Source organism: Panthera uncia, chromosome C2 (assembly GCF_023721935.1).
Source record: "Panthera uncia isolate 11264 chromosome C2, Puncia_PCG_1.0, whole genome shotgun sequence".
In the NCBI taxonomy this organism is placed as follows: Eukaryota; Metazoa; Chordata; class Mammalia; order Carnivora; family Felidae; genus Panthera; species Panthera uncia.
This window is the reverse complement of record NC_064810.1, coordinates 58,192,021-58,219,775: the sequence shown is the minus strand read 5'-3', so window position 1 is coordinate 58,219,775 and position 27,755 is coordinate 58,192,021. Positions and strand designations below refer to the sequence as shown.

The following is a 27,755-nucleotide window of genomic DNA, read 5'->3' as shown; positions in this document are numbered from 1 at the left end:
CAATGAGCTGACAGAGTCAATCAATCTGCTTCCTCCGTCTCTGCTTCAGTGCTTCATACAGGAAATCTATTGCTGTGTCAAGTTCCAGAGAAGAGTTTCTTTCATTCCAAGTTGCCAACCAGCCTCAGACACAGAGTTGAAGCAAGAGGCCAGAAGAAAAGGAGTGTCCTGCTGCAGATGGGCTAAGAGGATCCAGCACAGAGCAGCTGACCAGAGAGAGCCTCGCCATGCCTGCAGTTCCTCTCATACCTGTGTGGAGGCAAAGTACCAAGTAAAGGGCAGAAAGCAAGACATCAGAAATGCCCTGCACTTTGAGGACTTTTGGCCTATGGCTTCTACTGATTTTGACTGTCTCCTTAGTGGCTGGTAAGTCTGAATTCTGTTTGAAGAGCAACAGGAGAACGACTGGTGAGAAACCTGGCTCAGCTTTTGCTGAGTTTTCTTTGCCTTTCTTGTGGAGCAATGCAAGATACTGCAATGACAAGAGATGGGAGAGGGTGTTACTTTTGGATTTATTTCACTTTGTTGTCCTTACTTTGCTCTTTGTCTTACTTATTTTACTTCGTATCCTATTGCCTTTTAAGTATCTCTATAATTTGCCTCACTGTCCACTTCCTTATTTCCCCATGCTCCCTCCCCCCCTTTTCTGAACGAGGGAGAATAGATGAAATGTATTTTAGTAGCAACCCAGGTCATCTAGGTTCTTTTGACCCTCTTCTCTCTCTCTCTCTCTCTCTCTCTCTCTCTCTCTCTCTCAAAAAAACAAAAATTGAATAATAATCCCACCTCCACTTGGGTCAATGTTGTTAACAGTATAAATTAGGAAAGTTTATGGCTTTTGGTAACCGCCTATGGCCAGGTGCCTTTTAAAAATATAACACAGTTTAGTGGTGCATCTGGGATGGGTGTCTGTATTTACCTTTAAGATGTGTAGGCTGTAAAAGACACTTTCTGGATGAAAGGACACACTCTTCAACATCTAGGTTCCTGTAGGAGTTTGTAAAACACTTAGGGCAATTGTGGGGGTGTCCGGGTTTCATTACAGAGGGTTGGTAGGAGTTGATGTGGGAGGGAGTTTTCAGGTTTCACTTTTAGTAAATGGGAGCAGCTGCAAGGGAGCAGTGTAGTTGGCTTTAAATTTTATAATTTTATAATCGAAAAAAGAAAAGACTGAAGTATTGCCTACATTCCAGCAAAAGAAAAAAAGTCTGTTTTCCACATGATAACTTAGTGACGAACACAAGAAAAATAACCATATAGTATTCCTGTACTTTTCTACATTTGATCTTAGCTAAAAGGCCGAGAAGCGATTATTCCTCTACTTTTCTAGGCAGCATTTTCACATACTTTTTGTCCTTTGATCTGTAAAGCAAACCAGTGAAGTAGGCATGGAAGACACTTTTCCATTTTATAAAGGTGAATTGATTTATCCAACACTATTAGTTTGTGGCAGAGTCACACCCGGTCAGGTCTGGAAGCATCGCTAGACATTTGAAGAAGCATTATGCTTTTCACTAAAAAGTACCACTATTTATAACACCACTGAAAAAAGTTATGCCTCGACTTAGTTATAAGCTTAATAGACTACTCACTTAAAAACACATCTGGTGTTCTAAATCTTTCACTAGTTGAGATCTAATAGTAGAAAGCTCTTAGGGAAACCATGCAGGACCCAACTTGGCAAGGAAGGCAGCTAAGCAAGGAGCTATTTATCACTCATGTCAAATTGCGTTATGGCTCTTGGGTAAAAGAAAAAAAAAAACAGGATGAAAACGTAATTGATCATTTTGAATTCTAATGGTTTAAAGGTGTGAATTTTAAAACTATTTCCGAATACAACCAGAAGATTTACTGCATAAATCAAATCTCTGAAAGCTGTGCTCATATAATTATAAAGTTATCCAAATATTTGGAATCAAGATACCAAAGACCAAATTATATTAGATACAGAAATGTGCATGATAAATTCACCGTGAAATAATTTAGTATAATGAGAAACAAACTACTCGGGGCATGACTTTATGTCTTTATTACTAATACTGCATAGTTATTAATACTGCTTAACGGTATTTTGGCAAACATAACACTTTTTTGTGCAAGATAAATTCACAAAGGTGCGTAAGAGCAGACTCAATGTAAAACATGGCATTTAAAAAATCTATTTATTTTTCTGTTGACTTATTTGTTTATAAATTCAAGCAACGTGGTTGTTGGTAGACGAAGTTTATTAAGAAAGCTCCTGAGGGCGGGGAACGAATACAATCTAAATCATCCACTGTACAGCAAGGCTTTCCAACTGGTCTTCTGGTCTTCTTCCCTCATCTGTATTCTACATATTTTTCTTGCTTTAAAATTATATTTTGCTATTCTAATCAATGTGATTCTACCTTTTATAAGTCACTGTTATTAAGGACGTGGTTACTAAAAAGGACTCCTTCTCCACCTTTTTCTCTTCGTCGGGCTAATTTTGATCATTTATCATTATCTTCCACGAGGGGGCAGGCAGTAACAAGAAAAAGGAAATAAAAATCAAAACAGGGCTGTTGGTAGATTCGATGGCTTACAGATGAAAAAAAAAAGATTAAAAGTAATTGCAAAAAAAGAAGGGGCTTGTCTTCATAAATTTCAGTCCTCTATTCCTTTTCTATCTTGTGATAGTTGTGAATTTACATAATGTTTTCCCCTAACCCTCCATGCTTAATTAATAAAGTAATAAAAAGTCTTTATTAAGAACACGGAATTATTTATGGAGGGTGTGTGTGCAAGCATGTGAAGAGTGCCTAAAAGTTATTCGGAATATAAACTAGGGAGATGAAGCTGAGATGAAATAATTGGAGAACATTTTAAATCCGTCAGTCTTGAAATTAACTATGAATCTAGTAAAAACCCAAAGATGGGAGAAATTACAGTAGGTTGGAGATGTTAAAGTTTTAATGGAGGAAATGGGTCTTGAATGATAGGCTTGGATAGATGGGGGAAGGCAGATATACACATTGGGAGGAAGAGATGTGCGGCATGAACAAAGGCAACGTGCTCAGGGACAGAAAGAACTCTACCTTGATGGAACAGAGATTGTGTGCTACATGATAGTGGGAAATAAGACTGAATTCCAGGGGTACTTGATAGCTCGACAGAGGAACTTGGATACTGTGCAGTAAGCATTGAGGACCATCTGTTGTTTTGTGAAGCAGGCTCCAGGCTCTAAGCTGTCAGCACAGAGCCCGACGCAGGGTTCGAACTCACAAACCCTGAGATCATGACCTCAGTCGAAGTCAGAAGCTTAAATGACTGAGCCATCAGGCGCCCCAGATATATTATATTATTAAATGCTCTTTGCTTCCAAATTTGATTAATGAATTGAATATTTTGGTGCTTTTCATTTTCTCAATAAGATCTCAATCTCCTTTCCCCAAATTTCTAAATTCTTACATATCTCTCTGTGTTGGGTTTAAAGGTTCATCATAAGGTATAATTTTATCCACCAGCTATGTCATATTTAAGACATTGCTTACTCTCTTTAGACAATAATTTCCTCATTTGTGAAATGAAAGAGATGTATGACAGCTTTTGAGAAGTGTTTTTAGACGGGAAGGACTTTAGAAACCTTCAAATTAAATTCTTACATTTTATACAGGGGCAAATCAAGTCCAGCATCGGTCAAGGAATTACTAAAGATATCACCCAACTTTTTTGTAAATGAACTATGCTTGAAACTCATCTGTAGTACCAAAAATATAGGGTAAAAGAGATGTGGCAAGTGTGTGGGGGAAAATCTATGATTTTTAAATGTGATGCACTTGAAATGACAGGAGGCATTTGCGTGGGGGAGAGATAGCATCTAAAGGGTTGAGATTCTTGTTCAGGAAAAATAAGTCAAGGCTAAAATGTGGGTCAGTTAGTCTGTCAGTTAATAAGTAAGGGTGTGTCTGACATGTGTCAGACACTGTGCTTAATGCTGGGGATACCTGAACAAGATAGAAAATCATGTTCTCACAAAGCTTAGAGTCTCCTAGGAAATGTAGGCATGAAATAAATCAGTGCCCAAGATTAAATAATGCATAGGTGCATAAGAAGAAAGAGAAGGTGGAATTGGTAAATCTAGTCTGGTCTGAGGGGCAGGGAGGACTTCCCTTTGGAAGGTGATGTGTAAGATGAAGATGAGCAGAAAAGAGCTAGGCGGGAAGAGTTGAGGGATGAGCATTCTAGGCAAGTCAAATAGCTTGTGGGAAGGGCAGAGGGAGCTGAACTATGACTGCAGAGCTAAAACAAGGAGAAGTCAACTGTCTAGAGGCCTAGTTGGGGCTCTGGGGATGATAAGAAAAGGTGCAGAGAGAAAGATTGGCTGATGAGACTTCGGGCAATGCCTGCATTAACGTAGCTAAAGAGAAAGGCTTGCGGAGAAGACAGAGAGGGAGACACAGACTGGCAAAACACAGGAGTAGTGGTACAGGCTAACAAGAGGGTTTTACAAGGAAAGGAAAGTGGTTAATAGCGTCAAAATCTTCCAAATAACCCAGGAGCATGAGCACTGAAGAAAGGCCACAAGTCTGACTGTAAGGTAGCTGGTGACCTTCAAAATTGTGTTCTGAATAGAAAGGTGTAGGAACCACAAGGTTGCTGGTATTGAGGAGAGAGTGGGTGTGGAGGAAATTGAGCCTGTGGTCCAGACCACTCAATTCTAGACACTTGGCAGTAACAAAAGGAGAAAGGATCATAGCTAGAAGGAGAAAGCAGCAACATTTTTTTTTTCTTTCAATCAACATGGGGGAAATCTGTGTGTGTTCAAAGGGTATCATTTGAGAATATTCAGTGATTCAGTAAAGGCACTTCTCCAAACTGGGTGTGTGCACATGTGAGCTGTTAGTTGTTTAATGATTTATTTTCTTTTTCCTTGCCATTTTGTTAGTTTGCCCTGAAATACTACCCTTTCCCAAAGGTTTAACTATTGTATGAGAATATCTGGCTATAGAATCCATTTTATGGTATTGATAATTTTTTGGAAAAAATGCCCAGGTCAACATAATGAAACCTAGTGATTTTTCTTCTCCAAAAAAATCACTCAATCTATCTATCGTTCATTGGCTCCCTCCTAGATGTTCCCCAAGGATTATCCTGAACCAGTACATAAACTGATTGACAGAATCACCTGTATAGCCTAAATTATTAAAGATGCTGTGATGCCATCTCAGACCTACTTAATTGGAATTATTAGGGTACAGAGTCTGAGATCTTGGCTTTCACAAATCTTTGCAAGTAGTTCTGCTGGGAGCCTGGATTTAAACACTGTCTTAGGTAATTTTCACCCAAACTCTTCCTGTTGTCTCTCATATTCAGCAGATGGCTGCTCGCTTCTGACTTACCTATCATCCAATGTGGACTTCTTTAACTTCCCCAAATGATGACCCTTCTGAGAGTGGAGACCTTACCCTTTGCATTGCTAGAGCTCTGCACAGCTACCTGACGCTAAGTAGTTATTCTCCAAAAACGTTTGTCAACATGAGCTTCCTCAAAATGTCTCTCGTGTCTGTAACTTCTTTTGCCTTTTCTGCTTCTGTCTTAGAGACTAAGTGTCAGTCTTTTCAAAAGCACTGCCCCCCACCCCCTGACCCCTCTTTGGCCTCATGTCCTGCTGGTACTTCTAGGATTCTGCTTTACTGTCTGACTTGTAAGTTCTAGCTCTCCCTCTTTCTATCTTCAAATATGCTATGCTCTTCTCTATCAGATAGCTTCTTGGTTCTCAGTTCCAAATATCATCCCACGCTCTCTCTCAGGTTTGAGAAAGCCACTTGTCATTCTCCCATACTTCCAAGGCTGAAATTCTTGAAAGAATAAGTCTACCTTTGTTGAGAGTTTCTTTTGCTTGGCTCCTTTCAATCTTGCGTTCATCCCTCTGTACTAACACTACTCTCTTACAGCTCCTAAAGGTCTCTGACCACCTTCTTGTTAGAAAATCACGCTCCTAGTCCTTACTTTAAGATGTTTCCTGAATGATTTGATTTTGATGATTCCTTTCTTGAAATCTCCTCCCTGGTGTAAGGCATTGCATTTCTTTTTTCTTCATTGTTTTTCCTACCTTTGCTTCCTCCAACAACTTCCTCATTATGAATGTTTCCCACTCTGGCTTAGGCCTCTTCTCTAATTTCCACCTCAGAGACTGCAATTTGGCAGCCCATGGGCGAGACCTGGCTTGCAGGCACGTTCAGTTGGCTCATGTAACATTTTTAAAAATCTGAATTAGTTGCCAATACTTTAAAATTTGGAGATTTTACCCAACACCCCTGACCTAGTGTCTAGGGTTGTTGTGAGGATTAAGTTAAATTTTGTATATAAAGCACTTAAACCTGGGTCTGAATTTTACATTCAATAGATGGTATCTTAATTATAATTTTGCAGTTTTCAAGTATCTTTCATAGATACTATTTTTGAAACTTATTTAATTAGGCCTTACAGATCAACAACTTTCTTGTTGTTTTCAGGTTTTTTTTGGAATTAAGAACTATGCTGGAATTAATATCCTAGTAAATATATCTCTGTATATCAATATGCACGGATATTCACTATCCACTCAGCACATTGTCCCTTGTGATCACTAATACACATTTGTACAACATCTGCCCTGGGTCAGGGACCAAATCTGTTTCTATTAACTGGTTTAAGGCTATGTGATGGTAACTGCTGGAAAAAAAATTACCCCAACAATATACGATTTATTAGCATGGTGTCCTAACCCACTGATACAGGCTTTGTGATGATATCATTGTGGAAACTAGGGTCAAATTTATTATTTACCACAATTCTTTTTTCTTTCTAAATTTTATTTATCCATTGAATTCATTATTGAATTCTTATGTTTTAGAGCTTGTTACTTAAACTTTTCTCACTCTTCCTTTTTGTAAACCATCTGGGTGTTGTATTTCTCTCTCTCTATTGTATCTGAAGAGCATAATTATAGTTACCAGCTAAGCCAATTTTCAACATATGACTTAACTTTATCTTTTGTTGTCCTGTTCATATCTTTTGCCCATTTTTCATTTGGGATGTCCATCTCTTTTTTTATTGGTTTATGTGTTTTCTGTATATTTTTTTGAGGATATTAGCCTTTTTTAACACCAATGTTCACAATATTCCATAGGTGTTTGCTAATGTTAGCTTACACATTGTTTTTCTTTTTTGCCAGATAGAAGTTTTAAATTATTTCTATAGTCATCTTTCTCAATATTTTATTTTATAGTTTCTATTTTGTACCAGGGTTAAAAAAGGTTTCTTTACTTACAGCGACAACTGTCCCAGTCTGCCTGGAACTTTCCTGGTTTTAGCACTGAATGTCCTTTGTCCCAGGAAACCCCTCATTCCCTGGCAAACCGAGATGTTACTCACTCCATGTCCCATTTAAGATTAAAAAATATATTATCTGTGTTTTCTTCTAGTCTATCTATCTATCTATCTATCTTCTATCTATTATCTATTATTTAAATCTTTGGTTCATTGTATTTATATTTGTGTGAGAAGTGAGATAGCAATCTGTTTTTTTCCTAAATGAAAAGCTAGTTTTCCTAATACCATTTATCAATGATATAAATAATTATCCTTCCCTTTATGAATTGAATGACTACTGTTATCAGATACTACATTCTTATATGTATAGATGAAGCATTGAGGTTCAGGGAGTAATCTGTGCAAGACTGCAGAGGTAATAAATGGAAGAACCAAAACATTAGTTGATTTTCTTACTCTAATTTTGGTGCTTTTCTGAATTTGTCTTTGTTAGAACTTTGGGTTTCCACCCATTATTTTGTTTATTGAACACCTAATTAGGTGTTGTCTGCTACCACATTAATACCTTTGAAAATGTAAATCACTTTCATAAATTAAAGCATAAGAACACAGCATCCTTGACGCTATGATACAAGGATCAATTGCTCACATTGTTATGTCAAAAAAATGTAAGTACTAATTATACTTTTTGTGTTTTTTGAACTTACTATTTTAATTTTCTTTTATATTAATGTATATATTGCAGAGTGCATTACATACGTGCATTTTAAAGAACAGTTGTACGGTGAATGTTAACGTAAGTTAAGAAATAGACTATTGCCCGTTCTTCCCCAATTATACCCCTCAACCTTTGCTGTAAGGGTAGCCATATTTTTTGGAATGATCATTCCCTGCCTTTCTTTATATTTTGCCAGATATATATCTGGCCCCAAACAATGACATCTATTTTGCTTTTTTTTGTATTGTCATAGATGATATCATACTGTGTATATTATTTTATAGCTGCTTTCATTTGCTGAATATTATGTTTGAGATTTACTCATGTTTAAGTTTGTAGTTATAGCACTTTAACATAAATATTTTTATCCTAAAATTTCTTTTTTTTTTTAACATTTATTTATTTTTGAGACAGAGAGAGACAGAGCATGAACGGGGGAGGGTCAGAGAGAGAGGGAGACACAGAATCTGAAACAGGCTCCAGGCTCTGAGCTATCAGCACAGAGCCCAACGCGGGGCTCGAACTCACGGACCGCGAGATCATGACTTGAGCTGAAGTCGGACGCTTAACCTACTGAGTCACCCAGGTGCCCCTATCCTAAAATTTCAAATGCTTTCAAAATAGTTTTTTTCCTTGGAAAAACTCCAAGTGCAGAAATAACAAATATGACTTTAAAATAAGAAATCTCTTATTTTGCATTTCAGTTTCTTTCTTTTTCAGAAGGAAGGATTCATGATCATTGAAATATTAAGCTTTAATACAAATGAAGAAGAAAGTTTTCATTTTAAAAACATGTTACATTTCACATTGCTAAAACGGCAAACTTCTATTTTTCTTTTCTGTTCTCTTTCTGCAGGAAGATACATTTGTCCCAGGAAAAAAAGTTCAGAAATCATGATATGAAATAGCATAATAGCAAAAGATGAGATTCCCTTTTTTTGGCCCTGGTCTTTCTTCAGATCCTAGTTGTCTATAGGCTGTCCAGGCACATGTTGTCTGCACATAATAGTACTTTTATTTAGGATATTCTTCTCTCTCTGTCTCTGTCTCTTTCTCTCTTTCAATCGGCTTCTTGTCTATTGGATCTTGTATTAATTACCTATTGTTCCATTATAAATTATCCCCAAACAAATATTTATTTTCTCACAGAAACCCAAGAATGTGTGTGTGTGTGTGAGAGAGAGAGAGAGAGAGAGAAAGAGAAAGAGCACATCAGGACAGAAACCACAGTCTTTTTATAAGTAACTCTCAACAGTGACATCTATCACTTTGCTATATTCTATTTGTTAAGTGAATGAGTGAGTCTAATCCACAGTCAAGAACTTTCTTGTTGTTTTCAAGGAGAAAGTTTTACAGATATGAACACTAAGAAGAGAGAACACTGGGAACCATCTTGGGCGTCGCCCACCACCTCAATACTAGGATAAGTTGCTCATGATACATTTTTCACACTTCATTTATCGCTATTGCAATTTCACATAATTATTTATTTGGTTGATGTCTATTGTCCCCAGCAGATTGAAATTCCATGATAAATAGGGATTTATTAAGTGCCTAACCATTGTAATTGAGTAAATAATTAAGGAATATTATTGTAGCTTCCAATTTCCCTCTACCAGTCCAAAAGCTCTAATATAGGGGTTCACTCAGGTGCCATTTGAATGAAAACTACTGTGATCATAATCTGATCCTTATATTAGTAGGTAGAAAAGAAAACATTTCCTTTATTTCCAAAATTTATCATAACATTAACACATTTGTCTTCAGGTACTATTAGTAGAGAAAAGGTTCACATGAGCTTTTATTCCAAGCATTCCTTGTTTGCTATTTATAAATAACAGAATTTTGGGGAAAATTGGTGATGCTTGCAATTATTCCTACAGGATGATACTGCTTTTTAATTATATATCGGAAATAAAATTATAATTTAGGCTCCCTTCTCCAAAAGTTATGAAGTTCATGGATTTTTTTGTTGAATATCATGGACTTTCCCTAGTTCCTAGATCACAATGTGAAAACCACTTCATCAGAGCAGAAATACAGTTAGCCTATTTGGGTGACAATTCATTCTCAGGACCTCTGAGAAAGGACACAATTTAATTCCACAACTTCTTATTGAATCCATTTGTAACTGTTGGGAAATAATACTTTTAGGTCTAACCTACATCCACAATATGCATTTTTATAAAATACAACACAAACATTTACTAACTAAAATGTTAATGTTGGTATTTTAAGCTTTCTGGAGCCAGAAGATTGAAAGTTAAGGTTTCTGTATTGTACTGACTACTGTACTGCTGATTAGAAAAAGTTATGTGCTTAGTGTAGCTAAATAAAGGTTGTTCTGGCAATGTAATTTGAATTTATGAGTCTTTGTATGATTAAGGTCTCAGCCTCAAAGTTGCATTTATTTTAGTTTATCTTATTTTATTTTTCAGGCTCAGTAATGAAAATATTTATGTATTTATTTATTTATTATTTTTTCCCTTGAAAACTCCTGTAATGTTTAATTTTTTCTCTTTTTAAAAATTTTTAAATTTTATTTAGATCCAAGTTAGCTAACATATAGTGATTTCGGGAATAGAATTTAGTGATTCATCACTTACATATAACACCCAGTGCTTCTCCCAGCAGTTGCCCTCCTTAATGCCCATCACCCGTTTAGCCCATCCCCCCACCCAATACCCCTCCAGCAACCCTCAGTTTGTTCTCTGTATTTAAGAGTCTCTTATAGTTTACCTCCCAGTCTCTTTTTATCTTATTTTTTCAAAGTTGCATTTATTTTAAACGAAACCTTGAATCTTTGGTGAAGTATACTCAGGGTTTAATACCCTGAGGATTTAATACCTGTTTGCAATGTGCTTTGAATCCCTTTCATCAGTTATTCTTTACTTATTAACTAAGAATGATAGTCTGTTTTGTGGAGGGGAAAACTAGAGCATGTGCATTTATTCAATTACCTAAAATGATTCAGGAAAGCAGAGTAAGAAGTAAAACTCATGTCCTTCCTGTTTTGCAGCCAATGCTTGACCCACGATGGTCCAGAACTGTATTTGTTATAATAACTTGCAGAGTTTTGAAGTTTGAAAGCTTGAAACATCAAATGAAGAATGAAATAACTCTATTATTTGGTTTTCCTTGAGTAAGATATCAGAAGATTCCCACAGATTTCATTGTATTGAAATATATTTCAATGTATTCTGTGTTATGTTTTTTAAAGTAGTAAATTAATTAAATATTAATATCAATAAAATTTACAAAGACCATAATAAGCAATAAGAATGACTTCTAATTAGTTAGTACTGGCTTTGAGGCCCCAAGTCCTAGAAAGAAATGTCAAAAGAAATGTAAAAATAAAACTATACCACACGATTCTTTTTTGCACAGATATGAGTATCTTATTAGAGCATAGCCAAATATTTTAGGCTCCAGTTTTGCCCTCATTAAAGCATTCTTTTAGCTTAAAACTCATTGTATTAGCCTCCTCACTGCTTTGTTTGCATTCTGCCTGAGAAACCTCCAAATGAATGAAAAGGCAAGAAATCTTTAACTTTTTTTGTTTCCCGTTTCCACACCTTAGAAATAATACATGAATCTTAGCAACTGTAGAAACTTTTTGAGTATAACACAGTCCACGTTCTATTTAGGTTACTAACAGTTACTCACACAGGAGTTTTTATTGGGAGTGGAGATTTATCAACAATGCCTATCTCTCACTTTTTTAGTCAGGAGAACACAGCCAACCACAGGATTTTAGAATAGTTAAAAACTGTTTAACCTCACACACAAAAAAACCTGTGCTCTTTCTGAGAGCTTTTTTCTTTTTCCCCTTGAGAGCCTTCTCCCCCCTCCCCCCCACTGGAGGAAGCCTTTAGAGTATGGCTTTGCACAGTCATGCCCATACAATGTCTGTTATGTGGGTGGATGGTATATGCTTTCTCAGGCATATGACAATGACGATTTGGGAAAGGAAACTTCTGGTGCTCAAAGTGAGTAAGAGGTTTCATTTGTACTAAAATCACAAAACAATCTTATTTCTACTGATGCTTTTGACTTAGATGGAAAAGTTTTGTTTTTTTTTTAAACATTGTTTTCAGTGTCAAGGGTTTTTCCACCTGCATTTTGTTTTGTGTTTGTTTGTGTGGATGCATCTTCTAATGTTACATGTGTTAAAATCTCATGTTTCTGATACTGTATTTAATTAAACTGAGGGGCAATTTGTATGCAGTTAACTGTGTCTATTCAAAAGTTACAGTTTGTGAGTCATCACAAACAAGATACAGAACATTTTCATTGTTCCCCAAATATTCTTCCATGTATGTTTGCAGTCCATCCTTGCCTTTGTCTTCATCTGCAGGCAACCACTGATGTGTTGTTTGGCACCACAGATGAGTTAGCATTTTATGTTAGTAGCATTCTTTCGTGTGGTGTATACTGTATTCTCTTTGTGTCTGCTTGTTTCATTCAACAGAATGAGTTTCAGAATCATCAATGTTGTGTGTTCCTTTTGTTACCGAGTATTATTCCAGTGTATGGACAATTTATCCACATACATGTTGATTGGTATTTAGGTCGTGTCCAGGTTTGGCTATTATGATTGAAGGTGCTATGAACATTCATGCACAAGTCTTTGTGGGGACATATATTTTCGTTTCTTTTGAGTAAATATCTAGGATTGAAATGGTCAGGTTATATGGTGGGCATGTGTTTGACTTTTTAAAAAACAGCCAGATATTTTCCAGTGTAGTTTCTACTATCACCAACAATATGATTATTGGAGATAATTAAAGATTTTTTTTTTTTTTGCAATTTATCCTTAAGTTAAAATCTACTAGAGGCACACAGTCAAATTGCTGTGTTTTGAAAGTCAGTTGGAATAGCTGCTCTCTATGTGGTCATGCAACCAATTATAACAAATGCAGTTGGGTACATTTGTTTCACTTTGCTTTATAATCTTAGTGCTTACAAATAGCTTGGTTATGCTTTCTTTAAAAAAGTTTTTTAATGTTGATTTATTTTTAAAAGAGAGAGAGAAAGAGAGAGACAGAGTGTGAATGGGAGAGGGTTAGAGACAGAGGGAGACACAGAATCTAAAGTAGGCTCCAGGCTCTGAGCTGTCAGCACAAAGCCCAACGCAGGGCTCAAACCCATGAACTGGGAGATCATGACCTGAGCCAAAGTCAGATGCTTAACTGACTGAGCCACCCAGATGCCCCAAATATTTGGTTACGCTTTCTAATTATGTAAAATGGCTACCTGATTCCAAAGTCAAATCTATTAAACCAGGTATATTCAGAGACATATTATTTCTATTCCTGTTCCCATTTTATCCATTTAGTTTTGAAATTATAAGCAAGGAAAGAAAGAACACACATGTATCCCTCCCATGGGATTAATGGTAGTGTAATATACACAATTTTATGTATCCTGCTTTTCTCACTTAACAATACTTCTTGGAGATCATGCCATAATAGTTTATAGAGCTTTCTTTTGTTCTTTTTTTTTTAAACTTAAGAAAAAGTTTATTTGTTTATTTTTGAGAGAGAGAGGGTGTGTGAGTGGGGAAGGGACAGAGAAACAGGGAAAGAGAGAATCCCAAGCAGGCTCCACATTGATCAGCATGGAGCCCGATGCTCCATGAGCATCAGCGTGGAGCCCAATTAACCATGAGATCATGACCTGAGCTGAAATCAAGAGTCAGATGCCTAACTGACTGAGCCATCCACGAGCCCCTAGCTACCCCTCATTCTTTTTAAAAGTTTCATTATGCTTCATTTTCTGGATGTACCATAGTTTAGAACACTAATCCCCAATGAATAGCCATTGAGTTACTTTTAAAAATCTTCCAATTACAATGTTGTAATGAAGAGATTTGTGCATATATTCTTTTCATACTTTTGCCTGTGTATCTTTAGGATAGATCCTGACAATTGGTATTGCTGGGTTAAAAGAAAAATTCATATGTAATTTTGCTATATTTTTCCAAATTTTCCTCTGTTGAAGTTGTAACATTTTACATTCCCATGAGCCTATCGACATGCCTATCTCACTATAGCTCCAAAGTATTGTCAAATTTTTAGACTTTGGCAGCATAATAGGTGAGAAATGGTATTTCTGTATAGTTTTAATTTGCATTTCTTTTGCTATGAATAATGTTTAGTATCTTTCTATATGACTAAGAGACTTTTGTACTTCTTTTTCTGCAAACTAACTGTTCATATCTTGTTACAGTTTGCTATAAAGTTGTGTTGACTTTTATCTTTTTAATGCAGCTTGAGCTAGCTACATGCCAGGTAGCTGTGCAAAGCACTCATCTAAGCATGTGGAAAGAAAAACATAGATGAAACTCCCTACCTTCATGGAGCTTACAGTCTACTGAGGGAGTGATGGCCCACGAATTTCGACCCTCCTGAATGATTTCCATTCAGATCCAGAATTCATAATGGTTGTGTTCATAGGCCATTATAATCTTAATTCCATGGACTTGTCATTTGATGTGCTCTTTCCGATCTTTGTCTCTCAGTGTTTCCCCCACAACATGATTTGGGCTTGCTTCTTCAACTCTCTTAATTTGGACTGATTTGGGTAGTGTATTTATCCTAGCGCATTTCTTAGGATCCAACCTTTGCTTTCTATACACTGAGGTAGGACCTAGTTGCATAAGAATAATTGGGCAATTAGAGCAGCTGACAAGCTGGGTGGGTGGCTTTGGCCAAACTGCTTCATTACTGTTGAGTCTGCATTTCTTTATCTGTAAAATGCGGTTAAAAATACCTGTCAGCATGGAGAGGCTGTAATAAATAACATCTGCTAGTTATCCCAAGTTTCTTCCTAGTGTAAGTGTTCAAAAATTGTTATTTTAAAACAATGTTTTATTGAAGAAAATGGTCGTTAATGGGAGCAGTGGATTCAAAATTTCTCCAGAAAAAACACTGTGCATTAAATTTTACTCTAAAATGTGTCTCTTTGCCGATCAGGTACATTTACTGTAGATGTATTAGAAGTGTATCATTTCCTTGTGAACACTTTCTAGGAATTTTGTGCCTTCCACAGTGAGAACCTGCCACTATCTCACCTCAACTCTAATTATACATCTGTTTTTTTCTCACTTAAAGGCAATTCTGAACTATTTGTAATTCCTTGAAAATCCCATGTGGCTTCATATCTTCTTCTAAATGACTTTCTTTCTGTGTGCAAAAAGATTTCCTTCTATCTTCCTGCAGAACTCTTCATCTACTGAGATGCAGTTCAAATATCATCTGTTGTAGGGAGTCTTCCCTAATCTCCTACCTTTGCTCTCTTAAACATTTCTTCTTTTTAACTCCTGGACGTTATGTATACTTCTGTCACCACTCTGAAAACTTTACCTTATAATTATGTACATAGCTGCTTCCTCATCTGGATCTTAAGCTCTTGGAGAGTAGAGGGCATTGTTTACTATGATGTCTCTATGCCTGGTGAACACTTTGCCAGGAGTTGCCACTCAAAAAAAATGTTTATTGGCAATTCCCACTTAGAGTGGGATTCCCACAAGGCAATTCCCACTTGCCTTGCAAAATTTGAACTTAACAGTCAGTTGTCTTTGTGATGTAATTTCAACAATGCTTAGAAATCCTTTTTTGTTCCATACTAGAACCCAATGAATATATCACTACTAAACTTTCTTGAACTACTCACTGGTGCCTAAACAGTCTGTAATACATAGTACCCCCCCCACCCCCACCCCTTTTCTTCACAATTGGAGGTAGACTAAATGCACATAAGCCAGAATGAAGAAATACTTTGACTTGAGGGGTGCCTGGGTGGCTCAGTCGGTTAAGTGACTGACTTCAGCTCAGATCATGATCTCACAGTTCATGAGTTCAAGCCCCACATCAGGCTCTGTGCTGACAGCTCGGAGCCTGGAGCCTGCTTCGGATTTTGTGTCTCCCTCTCTCTCTGCCCCTCCCCTTTCTCTCTCTGTCTCTCTCAGAAAGTAAAATAAACATTAAACAAAATTAAAAAAAAAGAAATACTTTGACTTGAATGTAAAGACAGGAGGGTGCAGGTGTCTGCACTCTGGATCTAAGGTAGGGGTATCCCAAACAGGTAGGAAGTTCAGGTCAAAAATTCATCCTGGGGCAAATTGTCCTGAGACTTGCTTGCCTGTCATAATTTATGTTTTTATTGGTAACTGCAATCCAAACATGGCCTGAAGAACATGAAAAAAGTGTGATTTTAAGTAGGAGTCAGAAATACTAATGTGTATTCCTCTGATTACCCCATCTGTCTTTTTGGAATGTGTAAATGCAGAAACGAGAACTCTGGTTACACCAAGCAACGGATTAAGGCCAAAAATGAGCAAGGACAATGACAGTGCAGGTAATGATCATCTTTTAATGACAATGCTACTAGACATGAGCTTGATGCTGGCATAATTTTCATGTTTTAGGATCTTGAATTCTTATATGTATTTATAGACTGTATTGTCTAAAACTGTCTAAATAAAATATTTATTTTATTATTTAAGAGTGCTCCTAAATTTTTCATTCTAAAATTATTTCTTTGCTTCTTTAATACAGAATATGCTTTATTAGTCAAGAATGTGATCCCTAAACGGACCAATGGCATATCAAAAATTTTTTCATTTAATTTTTAAAACATGTTATTATGTTTCAAACATGGATTTAAAAAATTAGGTCTTAGCAGATATTAGTAATTTATTTTCTGTGTTCCTCACCCAGGTCTACTGTCTCCCAAAGTTGCCATTACAGTTAGTTTTTTTTAATTTTTACTTTAAAATTTTATTTTTGTTATATATCTTACTTCATTAAAAAATAATTCCAGCCTTTCCTGGAAATGCATTCCTGGACTTATAAATATACTTTCTAATTTCATTCAATTACTCATTATCTAGAAAATTTCAGTTTCAGGTCAACTACAGAGTAAAATATATTTTAAAAAGTATAAGTAAAATAATTATATAAACTATAAATCTAACGGTTGGGGACAATGCATAGATGGTGCCCCCTCCCCAAAATGGTAGGTTGAATGTCATCCCTCTTCCCCCAAAGAAATATCCAGTTAGCACCTGTGAGTGTGGCCATATTTGGAAAACGGGTCTTCGAAGATGTTATTAAGCTAAAGCTCTTGAGATGAGATCACCCTGGATGAGAGTTGGGCCCTAAAGCCATGACAAGAGTCCTCAGAAGGGAAGAGAAAAGACAGGAAGAAGGCAGTGTGAAGAAGGAAGCAGAGATTGAAATGATACATCTACAAGCCAACAAACACCAAGGATTGCTAGCAGCCACCGAAAGCTGGAAGGATTCTTCCCTAAAGGTGTTGGAAGAAACACAGCTCTGCTGACCCCTTGAATCAGACTTCTGGCTTCCAGAAATATAAGGGGGAACATTTCTATTGTATTATGTGACCACGTTGGTTATTATATGTTACGGCAGCCTGAAGGGACTAACATAGTGAGTAATTAAGTTACTTTTGTACTATAGATATATGTAAAAAAACACAATTCACATTTCTCTATCTCTCCACACACACACACACACACACACACACACACCACATTGTGAAAGAGTTAAATTGGACTTCTGACATTAACAATGTGAATTTATAATCTTTGTTTAATGTACATTTATTTTTGAGAGATAGACAGAGCATGAGGAGGGGGAGGGGCAGAGAGAGAGGCAGACGCATCATCAGAAGCAAGTTCCAGGTTCTGAGCTGTCAGCACAGAGCCTGATGTGGGGCTCGAACTCATGAACTGTGATATGACCTAAGCCGAAGTTGGACACTTACCCAATTGAGCCACCCAGGTGCCCCGAAAACTATAACCTTTCTGAACTTCCAGGAAAAATTTGGTTTCAGATAAAGAAATTAAAGAAAAAAATCACAGGACTATTCATTGATCAGAAGTTTTACACATTTATTTTGCTACTTTGATGTATACAGAGCTTCAAGGAAGACTGCGTAAGAATGGTTTCTATTTTCAGTGAAGATGTGATACTTGATATGAAGTCAGCCTTCTATGGCAACTAGCTGCCAGTCGAGATAATAAAACTAAAGGATTCATATATCAACAATTAATGAAACTTAAAAAGTATTTCCAACATCATAAAAATAATCAGGAATATTTGTGAAAACAAGTATTTTTTTTCTCCCTCTTCTGAAAATAATTATTTTGCACACTTAAGAGTACCTAAGAACTTGTGGGTTTTATCTTTGGTATGAGAAGTTTCAGGGGTAATTGACTGGTATTTCTTCTCAGGGCATTCTTTGGAAGGAGTAATATTTTGCTCAATTGTAGGAGAATTTGGTATCTGATTCTAGAGGCAGATTTCTCCATGCACCTCCACTCACTGGAATACCTTTATTAACCAGAAGGTCTCTTTCTTTCTTGTTTTTTTATTTACTTTAAGTTTTTTATTTATTTTGAGAGAGAGAGAGATGCAAGGAGGGGCAGAGAGAGAGGGAGAAAAAGAATGCCAAACAGGCTCCACACTGTCAGTGCAGAGCCAGCTGTGGGGCTCAAACTCATGAACCGTGAGATCATGACCTGAGCTGAAATGGAGAGTCAGATGCTCAACTGACTGAGCCACCCAGGAGCCCCAGCAGAGGTCTCTTTCACACTCCAGCCTACTGGGAGATCATTCAACACAATGCTTGAAAACTTCTCTCAAATCAGTTACGAAAACATCACTTAATGCAAGACCAGGCTCTTCTAAGAGAATCCCATACGATCCAGACATGGATTTAGTTATATCTGCTAAGAACTAACTTGCTAATATTCCCACATGAGATGGCTAAAATGAGAAGCCGGTGAAATGGTAAAAAGATAACAGTTTGTAGCGTGAACATTATGTACTTTATCACTAAAAGTAACAATGTCTACAGGGCATATGAAGTAAAATCCAAAGGATACAAGAAAACCCTTTAAAGGTATCAATCATGACTAAATTCTTTGAACTTTCCATAGACAACAGTCTGTATCTTTAAAATAGGAGGAGTTCTCAGGGCTGTAGAGGCCAAAACGCCCATGAGAGAAATCCCTCATGTACTGAACTAACCTTTGTCTGTCATGGTGGCCTTAATCACCAGACAGTTCCCTTAGCTAGGGATGGGGGGGCGCTCATTGCAGTTTCTTATTCTTATCAGTCCTCTTAGTTGCCCTCAACACTTCACTTAAGGCAAGGAAAAAGGAAGGAAAGAAGGAAAGGATGAGAAGGAAGGAAAGAAGGAATGATGGGAAGGAAGGAAGGCAAGAGGGAAAGAAGGAAAGAGTTACCATTTATGGTAAAAATAAAATGGGAAATTTACTTCACTTGAGGGAGAACTTGGAGTTGTCAGTGGAGATTTGGTTTATTTTTTACACATAATGATGGGATAACTTCTAATTTCTTCTTTGTAAAGCTTTTTGTGGAATTAGGTTACAGTTAACTAATTTTCTGTCATGTTGTATGTATGATGTGGATAAACAGTGGCTTGCACTCCATTTAAGTCTCTAAAATTGCTTTCATGTACTTTTCTCTCAACCTTTTCTAGCTTCAACCAACAGTTCACTTATGGACAGACAACAGAATAGTTTCATACTTCCTGTGGAAGGTAATATGTTTTTTAATTTTTTTCTAGAGGCCAGAACTAAAGGGAAAAAGTGTTGAACTTCCTTAGAAACACGGTTGATGGGCTGGTCAAGGGGCCATCCTGAGCCTGGTTGAAGAGTATGGTGGTCTGAGTGCCGAGGTGTGAGGGACCCTGAATGACCCCGGGCCGAAGTCGGACGCTTAACCGACTGAGCCACCCAGGCGCCCCCCTTTTTTTTTTTGGAGAAGCGACGGTGGACGACTAACTGAACTACGTGGGGAGGCTAAAGGATGATGAGGATTTTAAAACCAACGAAACCAACCAACCAACCAAGATCTGTTCTCCTCTAGAATTCTCTCCACTTCTCCTCCTGTCCTTGAGGATAAGAATGTCACTCCCCTGGTGGCATAGGAAAGACATGGGGGGGGGGGCTTCCAGGGAGAAAAGGAGGAGTATGGTGGTCTGAGTGCCGAGGTGTGAGGGACCCTGAATGACCCCCAGGCAGTGCACATTCCGTCTGAGGATTATGGAGCTCTCCCTGTCAGGCACTGTGCTAGGCCATGTGGGGAACACGGGGACAAACAAGAGTAGCTAGAGCCCCAGAGCGCCCTGAGGGGCTCATTTCGTGGGGGAGCCCAGATGTCAGCACAGATGGCATTTGACGGAGGAGATGAGCACTCACATCAAGTGTGCTGGGAGTGTAGAGGAGAAGGCGAAGCAGCAAGGCTCTGAGAAGGCTTCACGGCAGGTGCAGCGTGTGAAATGGCTCTTAGGGGAAGAGGAGCGTTTTCGTGGACAAAGAGTGGTCTGTAGGCCACCCCAGTCTGCAGGAACGATGCGAGGAAAGACCCAGATATGCAGCGGTGCTTGGTGTTTTCTTTGCGAAGTGTGGGGGCGACTGAGGGGTGATAAGATGGCAAAGGTGAGTCCATCTGCAAAAGAGGGCTTTCAAAGGCAACACAAGGACATGTAAGTGCTGTCTTCGGGCGGGGAGAGGTCTCTGAGGGGTGTTAGATGGAGGGGATCACACCCGTGTCCCAGAATCCTGGACCTGCTGCAAGGTCAGGTGTGAACCGAAGAGGGGAGAGATTTGAGACGGACACAGACGTCAGGAGACTTCTGCAGGAATCCAGGTGTGTGGTGATGGGGTCGTAATCTAAGATCTAGCAGTGAGGACAGAAAGGAAAAGCCCCAAATCTCATAGGGATTGGTCTGTGTGCAGAAGGGCTGGAGGAGCCTGGAGGAGAGTCATAGACACAGAATGCAGAGAAGCTGGAAGGTGACTGCTGGTTCTGGAGCCAATAGGAGAATCCACCCGCTATCCCCCTGTGATGCAGGAGGTGAAATGACGGTAGCTGATCACAGGGCTGTGAGATTATATTTGTTAGACAGGTGCCAACCCCACTGAGTTTGGGGGAGTGACTGGTCACTGGCAAATTATCGCAACAGGTGTGAATAGAGAAAGAGGAGGACAAAGAAAGGGTGACTGACAGGAATCACAGAAGTCCCATCACAGGTGAAGGGGGATTGCTGGAGGGTCCTAGAGCAGAGGAAGGTGAAAGAACAGAGATTGTCCATGGTGCTTGGGATGCTCACCCTGGGAGCTACTTCTCTGGAGACAGCGCCCCTGTTAAAATGCGTATGATTATTTGATTATCTAGTAGTTTCCTTTAAAAGAATAGAGTCTGATCTTGAGGCTCAATATCGGGCAAAATATTAAAACCTTAGACTGTTCACAAGCAGGGGTGCAAACCCCTGAGAACACAAAAAAACATTTACAATGTCCTCCTCACCAGCCTTTTCCCTTTCTGGTTTCATCTTCAGCATCCTGCCCTTGAGCACCTGAATGCTCACCCACACCCACCTCTAGCTGCTCTCCAAGCAGCCACCTTCGTGCTTATTTATAACCTTGGCGAAGGTGCATTTTCCCTGTGCATGCGGGTTGCCACTTCAATCATGGATTTAACTGCTCTCTTAGACCTGCTTTCAAATCCTCCCCCTTGCTTCACATAGTTATGGGATTGTGATTTGTTTGTGAAATGCAAGGGCATGAGTCCATCACGCAAGAAGCAAGTGACACCAGAAGAGGAGAGGAGAGATTTCAACTGCAGGGTTTAGCACTCACAAGTGCCATCTGGGTAGCAGCTTTGCCCTCTCACAGCTGGTTTTGCTCATGTGAGAGTGATGAGCTCCCTGCCACTCACCTGAGTCACTGGTGCGTCCCAAGCGATGCCCCCAATCCGCTCTCAGCAAACCCCTCCCAGCCATGGACATATTATTTTGGTTTGTGGGAGAGCCAGAGCTTATATATCGCAGAATACTTGTAGGTTGCAGGGCTTAATTTTTACTTCAAAAGATGGACAGAAGGAGTGAACTTCTCCATTTATTCCTCGTAATTAGGTAGAAAGTCAGACACAATCTGTGAGCTAAGTTCACAGGCGAACTGTTTGGCAGGATACATGTGATTCAAAGGGAAGGAAGGATGGAAGATCTTGTTGATTTTATGACTGTGTGAGTCTCCAAATAAAAACAACTCAAAAACTGTGCAGCTTGGTCAACTGGAATGCCATGCTGTTTATAATGAAAGTACCACATGCTTCTTATATTTATGTTTGTCTGAATTCCCACCTTTGGGGATAGGCATTTCATTCTGACATTAAGTGATTTATTGTCTCGCACTGAAACGTAGGAGAGAAAATTTTTCTCCTGGCTCAACTTTTCCACTTTTTATCCTGAGAAGCTTGAGTTATTAGAGAAACCTAATAGTCTCTATGGCCGAAATATTAGATATAATGATTTTGTCCATTAATTTTATATTGTGTTTTTTGTTTGTTTCTTACATATCAAAACTTCTGAATCAAATTTAAGCCCTTAAAAATTTCTTTAATTTTTTTTAAGTTTATTTATTTGGTGAGAGAGAGACCAGGGAAGGGGCAGAGAGAGAGGGAGAGAGAATCCCAAAGAGGCTCTGTGCTGTGAGTGCAGAGCCTGATGTGGGGTGCAAACTCACAAACTGTGAGCTCTTGACCTGATCTGAAATAGAGTCACTCAGCTGACTGAGCCACCAGGGGCCCCAGGCCTTAAAATATTTCTAACACATATAATAAATATAGATTATCTAAAAACACACAATATAGGAGAAAATGAGTTTATCTTTGGAATACTTTTAATATGTTATATACATTTTGTGCGTAGAAAATCATGTTCCAGTATACTTTATGGAATATGTTGTAGAAAATTTAACATGGATTTCTTTATCACCCTTTTCTTTCATCATTCGCTTTGTGTGTGTGTTCAGCTAACACTTCCCTGTCTGAACCTGTGAATACAAAGGCTGTGCTCTCTTGCCCTCCGATCACCCAGAAAGCTGTGCTGGTAACAATAAGATGGGAAATAATCCTCAGAGACAAGCCTTCCTGCACCAGAGCCTACAGGAGAGATACAAATGAGACCAGGGCCATAAACTGTAGTGACGAGACAATATCCTGGGACTCCAGACCTGATTGGAATCCCGCCCTTCAGATCAATCCAGTGGCCATCACTCATGATGGATATTACAGGTGTGAAGTGGTCACAACTCATGGGCATTTCTATCATGGATATCACCTGAAAGTGTTAGGTAAGGAGCATCGTATATTGTGGGATGTCAGATAACCAGATTTGGACTGAAATAGATGTCTCTCTCTATTCCATATCCGTGTGTTAAGACTGAAGCATTTTCCCCTGCATCTCTGCAGTGCCCCCCGACGTGACCCTGTTTCAACTTGAGAATGGAACTATCGTGTGTAGGGCAGCTGCAGGGAAGCCAGCGGCGCAGATCTCCTGGACCCCAGGGGGAGATTGTCACACTGTGGAAGAGCCACTGGGCAACGACACAGTGACCGTCCAGAGTTCGTGCCGCTGGGAGGACCACCGGGTGTCTAATGTGTCCTGCTCTGTGTCCCATCTGACTGGCAACAAGAGTCTGTCCGTTGAGAGGAATTCAGGTTAGTAATTCCAGCTTTTGTATGATGATTTCATTCCTTCAGAGAAGCTATGGAAGAATGAAAAAGGAGTGTATGGTCAATTTCACTCAAGGATAATCTCTCCAGCCCCTCTTTTATGTCCTTCTTCTCCACCATTCAAATTATGTCCAGAAGACTAATGCAGAAGTTTGTTTTAAGAAGCCATATTTTAAAAATGATGTTTACTTTTTAATAATTATAATAAAATAATTTAATAATTTAAATTAGTAAAGGTAATTATTTCTGTTCTGTGCAAGTAGTAACTTGCCTTGAGTACTGAATGTACTATTAAAATAATACTTATGGTTTTAGGAGAAGAATAAAGTGTATTTTTAAATGAATATTTATGCTTTTTAAGAAGGATCCAGTCACTCATACGGCAGGCTGCTTAGTCTCCACTCACCTCCCTCTGCTGGGGGACCCATTCAGGGAACAGCAGGAGCCAGGTCTTAAAATCACTGCCTCTCAGAGCTGGCAATTCCTTTGGTGACTTCTTCTGTTGTCAGACTGAGTTTTATATGGCTGACAGCATTTAATACATGATGGAAATTTGCCTCCATGCCTTCAGTCAGTTTCAAGGCCCTGGAAGAACAGTGACCTCAGAATTAGGTTATTTTTCCAACTACTGCCGTAACTCCCCATTTATTTCTGAATTGTGGAGATGAGAAACACCCTGCTATTACTATTGCCAAGAAATCTACTTTCCATATCTGTCCTATATGAATTCACCAGTCATGAATCCTTAAAGCCACAAAATCCTGACTTAGGATGATGTCTTGCCAGAAACCTTAGGATCAGAACAGATAAAGCAACTTTATTATAACCATTATTTGGATTCTTAATGGCTCAGAAATGTTTACAATAAAATCACAGAATTGAATTTCATGAACTATGAGACATCCTTGAAACATTATATATATATATATATACACACACACACACACACACACACACACACACATACACATGTGTGTGTATGTGTATGTATATTTATACATATATATTATAATTTTATGAGTATATATTTATTTTCAATAAACTTTAGTTTTTAGAGAAGTTTTAGGTTCACAGCAAAATTGAGTGGAAATCACAGAGTTCCCATATAACCTCTGCCCCACTACATTCACACCCTCCTCCCCTGCCTCCATCACTTATGCCACCCGGGTACATTTGGAATAGTCGATGAGCCAACGTTAACACAACATTATCACTCAAAGTACATAGTTTAATTAAGGGTCACCCTAGGTGTACCTTCTGTGAGTTTTAGGAACTATGCAAATGGCAGGGATCCCCCATTGTAGTTTCACACAGAGTAGTTTCATTGTCCTAAAAGTCCTCCAGGCTTCACCTATTCCTTCCTCCCTTCACCCTAACCTCTAACAACCCCTGATCTTTTCACTGTCTCCATAGTTTCGCCTTTTCCAGAATGTCACGTACATGGAATCATACAGAACGTAGCATTCTCAGAGTGGCTTCTTTCACTTAGTAAGATGCATTTAATTTCTTCCGTGTCTTTTCATGTCTTGGCAGCTCATTTCTTGGTAGTGCTAAATAATATTCCCTTGTCTGGATGCACCACAGATAAACCATATATTTTTTGTGTCTATTTTTACAGGAGTCCAGTCAGTAGTATACGTCAGAACTGTATATATCATCTTGCCTATTTTGATTATCTTGGTCATTGTGGGATCCATTTGCCTTTGGAAAATCCGTGTCTGCAGGTATTGACTGATGTTTTTTCTTCCTCGGCTTTATTGGGCTAGAAGGGGTCAGAAATTGGGAACTGATAGGTGAAATTAATATGCTAACACCAACCTCCCATAATCAAGAAGCACATCCTAAATATGTTAGATTTGGACTACTCTAAATGACAGGGGGATTTTGCTTGGTCACTTAGGCATGCAAGCACAGTCAATTAGGCCCTTTAGGACAGGATCTTGGGAGAGATAGCATATGCTAAATTTTTATATCAGTAAAGGATTATAATAATTTAGGTAATAAAATGGAGGTATCACATTTATTCCTGTATATCAAGCTCTGTTGCGTAATTTCATCCTCATCCCAGCATCCAGAATTATCTTGTCTACATGTATTAACTAAAAGCAGCATTCTTATTTCTGGTAGTTCAGTTCTGATTTATTTTAAATTCTATCAAAAAATGAATCACACTTGTCAATAGTATACTGTTTTGTTTTCTCATTTTCAATCTAAATAATGATGTTTCCTTCATTGACTCCAGCTTGTTATTTTTTTATAGAAAATGCAAATTAAAAAAAAGAGAAGCTAATTCAGTTGTTGAGGAGGTAAGATAATATTAAAAGAATATTTTCAAATTTGTACATCACATGGTCTGAAAATATAGCCACATAGTTTGTAATTTGCATCATGTTAGTATTTTAATTGGAAAGTAAAAATTCTAAGTTTATGATGCTAATAGTCAGGCATACTTATTTCGTTAATTATCTACCATGTTACTATTTATATGCACCCTAAACCATTTTTTCATTTCAAGAACTATATCTTATAAAACACAGAATGTTTTCCTCATTTAGCCTGTAATCCTGGAAAAACTGAATCGTTCTTTCCTCCCCCACGAAACCATCTCTAATCCTTGACTTCCCTTTCTCAATACCATCATCATTTTCCTCTTACCTGGTCTTAAATCCTATCCTGCTCCAAATTTCACAACTAGTAGCTTACCAAGTCTTTGACCTTCGCCTTTGAAATATCTCTTGTATTACTTCAATTTCTCTCCATTCCTACTTTCACGCAATCTTTTTCATCTGACACTGAGACCTACATAACCAGCACAGTTTTTGATAAAATAATAGAAAAAAGTCTTTCTCTCATGTCCATGTAAGCCCAGAGATACAAATACAAGCACTATTGGTAGAAACTAAAGCTGTGGGCAGCAGTTAGGAAATGATTCTGGCTTTTTTGAATTGATTTTGACTTTTGAGTTCTTTCTTAGGATGAAATGCAGCCCTATGCCAGCTACACAGAGAAGAACAATCCACTTTATGATACTGTGAGCCAGGTGAAGAGGTCTGACGTGTTACAAAATGAAGCTGATGGGCTGTGTCTCCATACTTCATACATTACTGGAATCTAGCACTAGGTCAAATGAAGAAAGATACAGTACAGCTACCATGTTTAGTTTCTTGGTGTTCTACAATGCAAAACCTATTCTGAGATTAGCTTTTCAAAGATTCTGAGAAGATAGAGACTTTTAAAGTGTGTGCTTCCATATCCTTACTTATACAATTGATATTTTAGAATGTGAGCTGCTATTAACTAGTCCTTTGAAGAACTGATATCATTACAAAGAAAGCAAATGCTCATGATAAAATATTCTAATTGCTTAGTACAGTAGATCATGAAAACTGAGTTTCCTCAAGAAAGAACTCTGCAGAAGGAACAACCATCAACAGCTTTTATGTGTCCTCCAGAAAATTTTGTGTACATACATATGCTGAAGGTATGTATGTGTGTACATTTATAAGACTTTACATATATACCATATCCTTGTCAAGATACATATGGGAACATACCGTGATGCTCTTCTGTACTGATAGAAAGCTATAATATAATAGGTCTTGGAGATCTTTTCCATGAATACAAGCAGAGCTACCTCATTCTTTTTAATAGCTATAAAACATTCCATTGTATGGTTATGTCATAATTTAAATAGCCACAGCCCTAGTGATAGACATTTAGATTGCTTTAAGCTTTGTTTGTATGTTTTGCTGTTATAACCAATACCACATAGAATGTTTCTTATGGATATATCTCTTTATATTTGTTTCAGTATATTTATAGAGTAATTTCTCTCAGTGGAATTACCAGGTCAAAAGGGTTTGTGCTATAAACATTGGGGTGCATGTGCCCCTTCGAAATAGCATACCTGTATCCCATGGATAAATACCTAGTAGTGCAATTGCTGGGTCGTAGGGTAGTTTTGTTTTCAATTTTTTGAGGAACCTCCCTACTGTTTTCCAGAGTGGCTGCACCAGCCTGCATTCCCACCAGCAGTACAAAAGAGATCCTCTTTCTCCGCACCCTCGCCAACATCTGTTGTTGCCTGAGTTGTTAACGTTAGCCATTCTGACAGGTGTGAGGTGGTATCTCATTGTGGTTTTGATTTGCATTTCCCTGATGATGAGTGATGTTAAGCATTTTTTCAT

The 27,755-nt window shown here is 38.1% G+C and overlaps 1 protein-coding gene across 2 annotated transcripts; it reads left to right on the top strand.

Moving 5' to 3' along the window:
* Window positions 1-27,755, top strand: LOC125920959 (cell surface glycoprotein CD200 receptor 1-like). Of its 2 annotated transcripts, XM_049628183.1 has the most exons (9): window positions 2-366; window positions 16,286-16,354; window positions 19,529-19,588; window positions 22,866-23,186; window positions 23,305-23,553; window positions 25,187-25,292; window positions 25,829-25,874; window positions 26,543-27,049; window positions 27,571-27,755. In XM_049628183.1, the coding sequence occupies exons 1-8, from the start codon at window positions 300-302 to the stop codon at window positions 26,681-26,683; spliced, it is 1,059 nt and encodes a 352-aa protein (XP_049484140.1). In that variant the 5' UTR covers window positions 2-299; the 3' UTR covers window positions 26,684-27,049; window positions 27,571-27,755. The 2 variants fall into 2 exon arrangements, with proteins under 2 accessions (XP_049484141.1, XP_049484140.1); XM_049628184.1 differs by lacking the exon at window positions 16,286-16,354 and having other exon boundaries at window positions 1-366.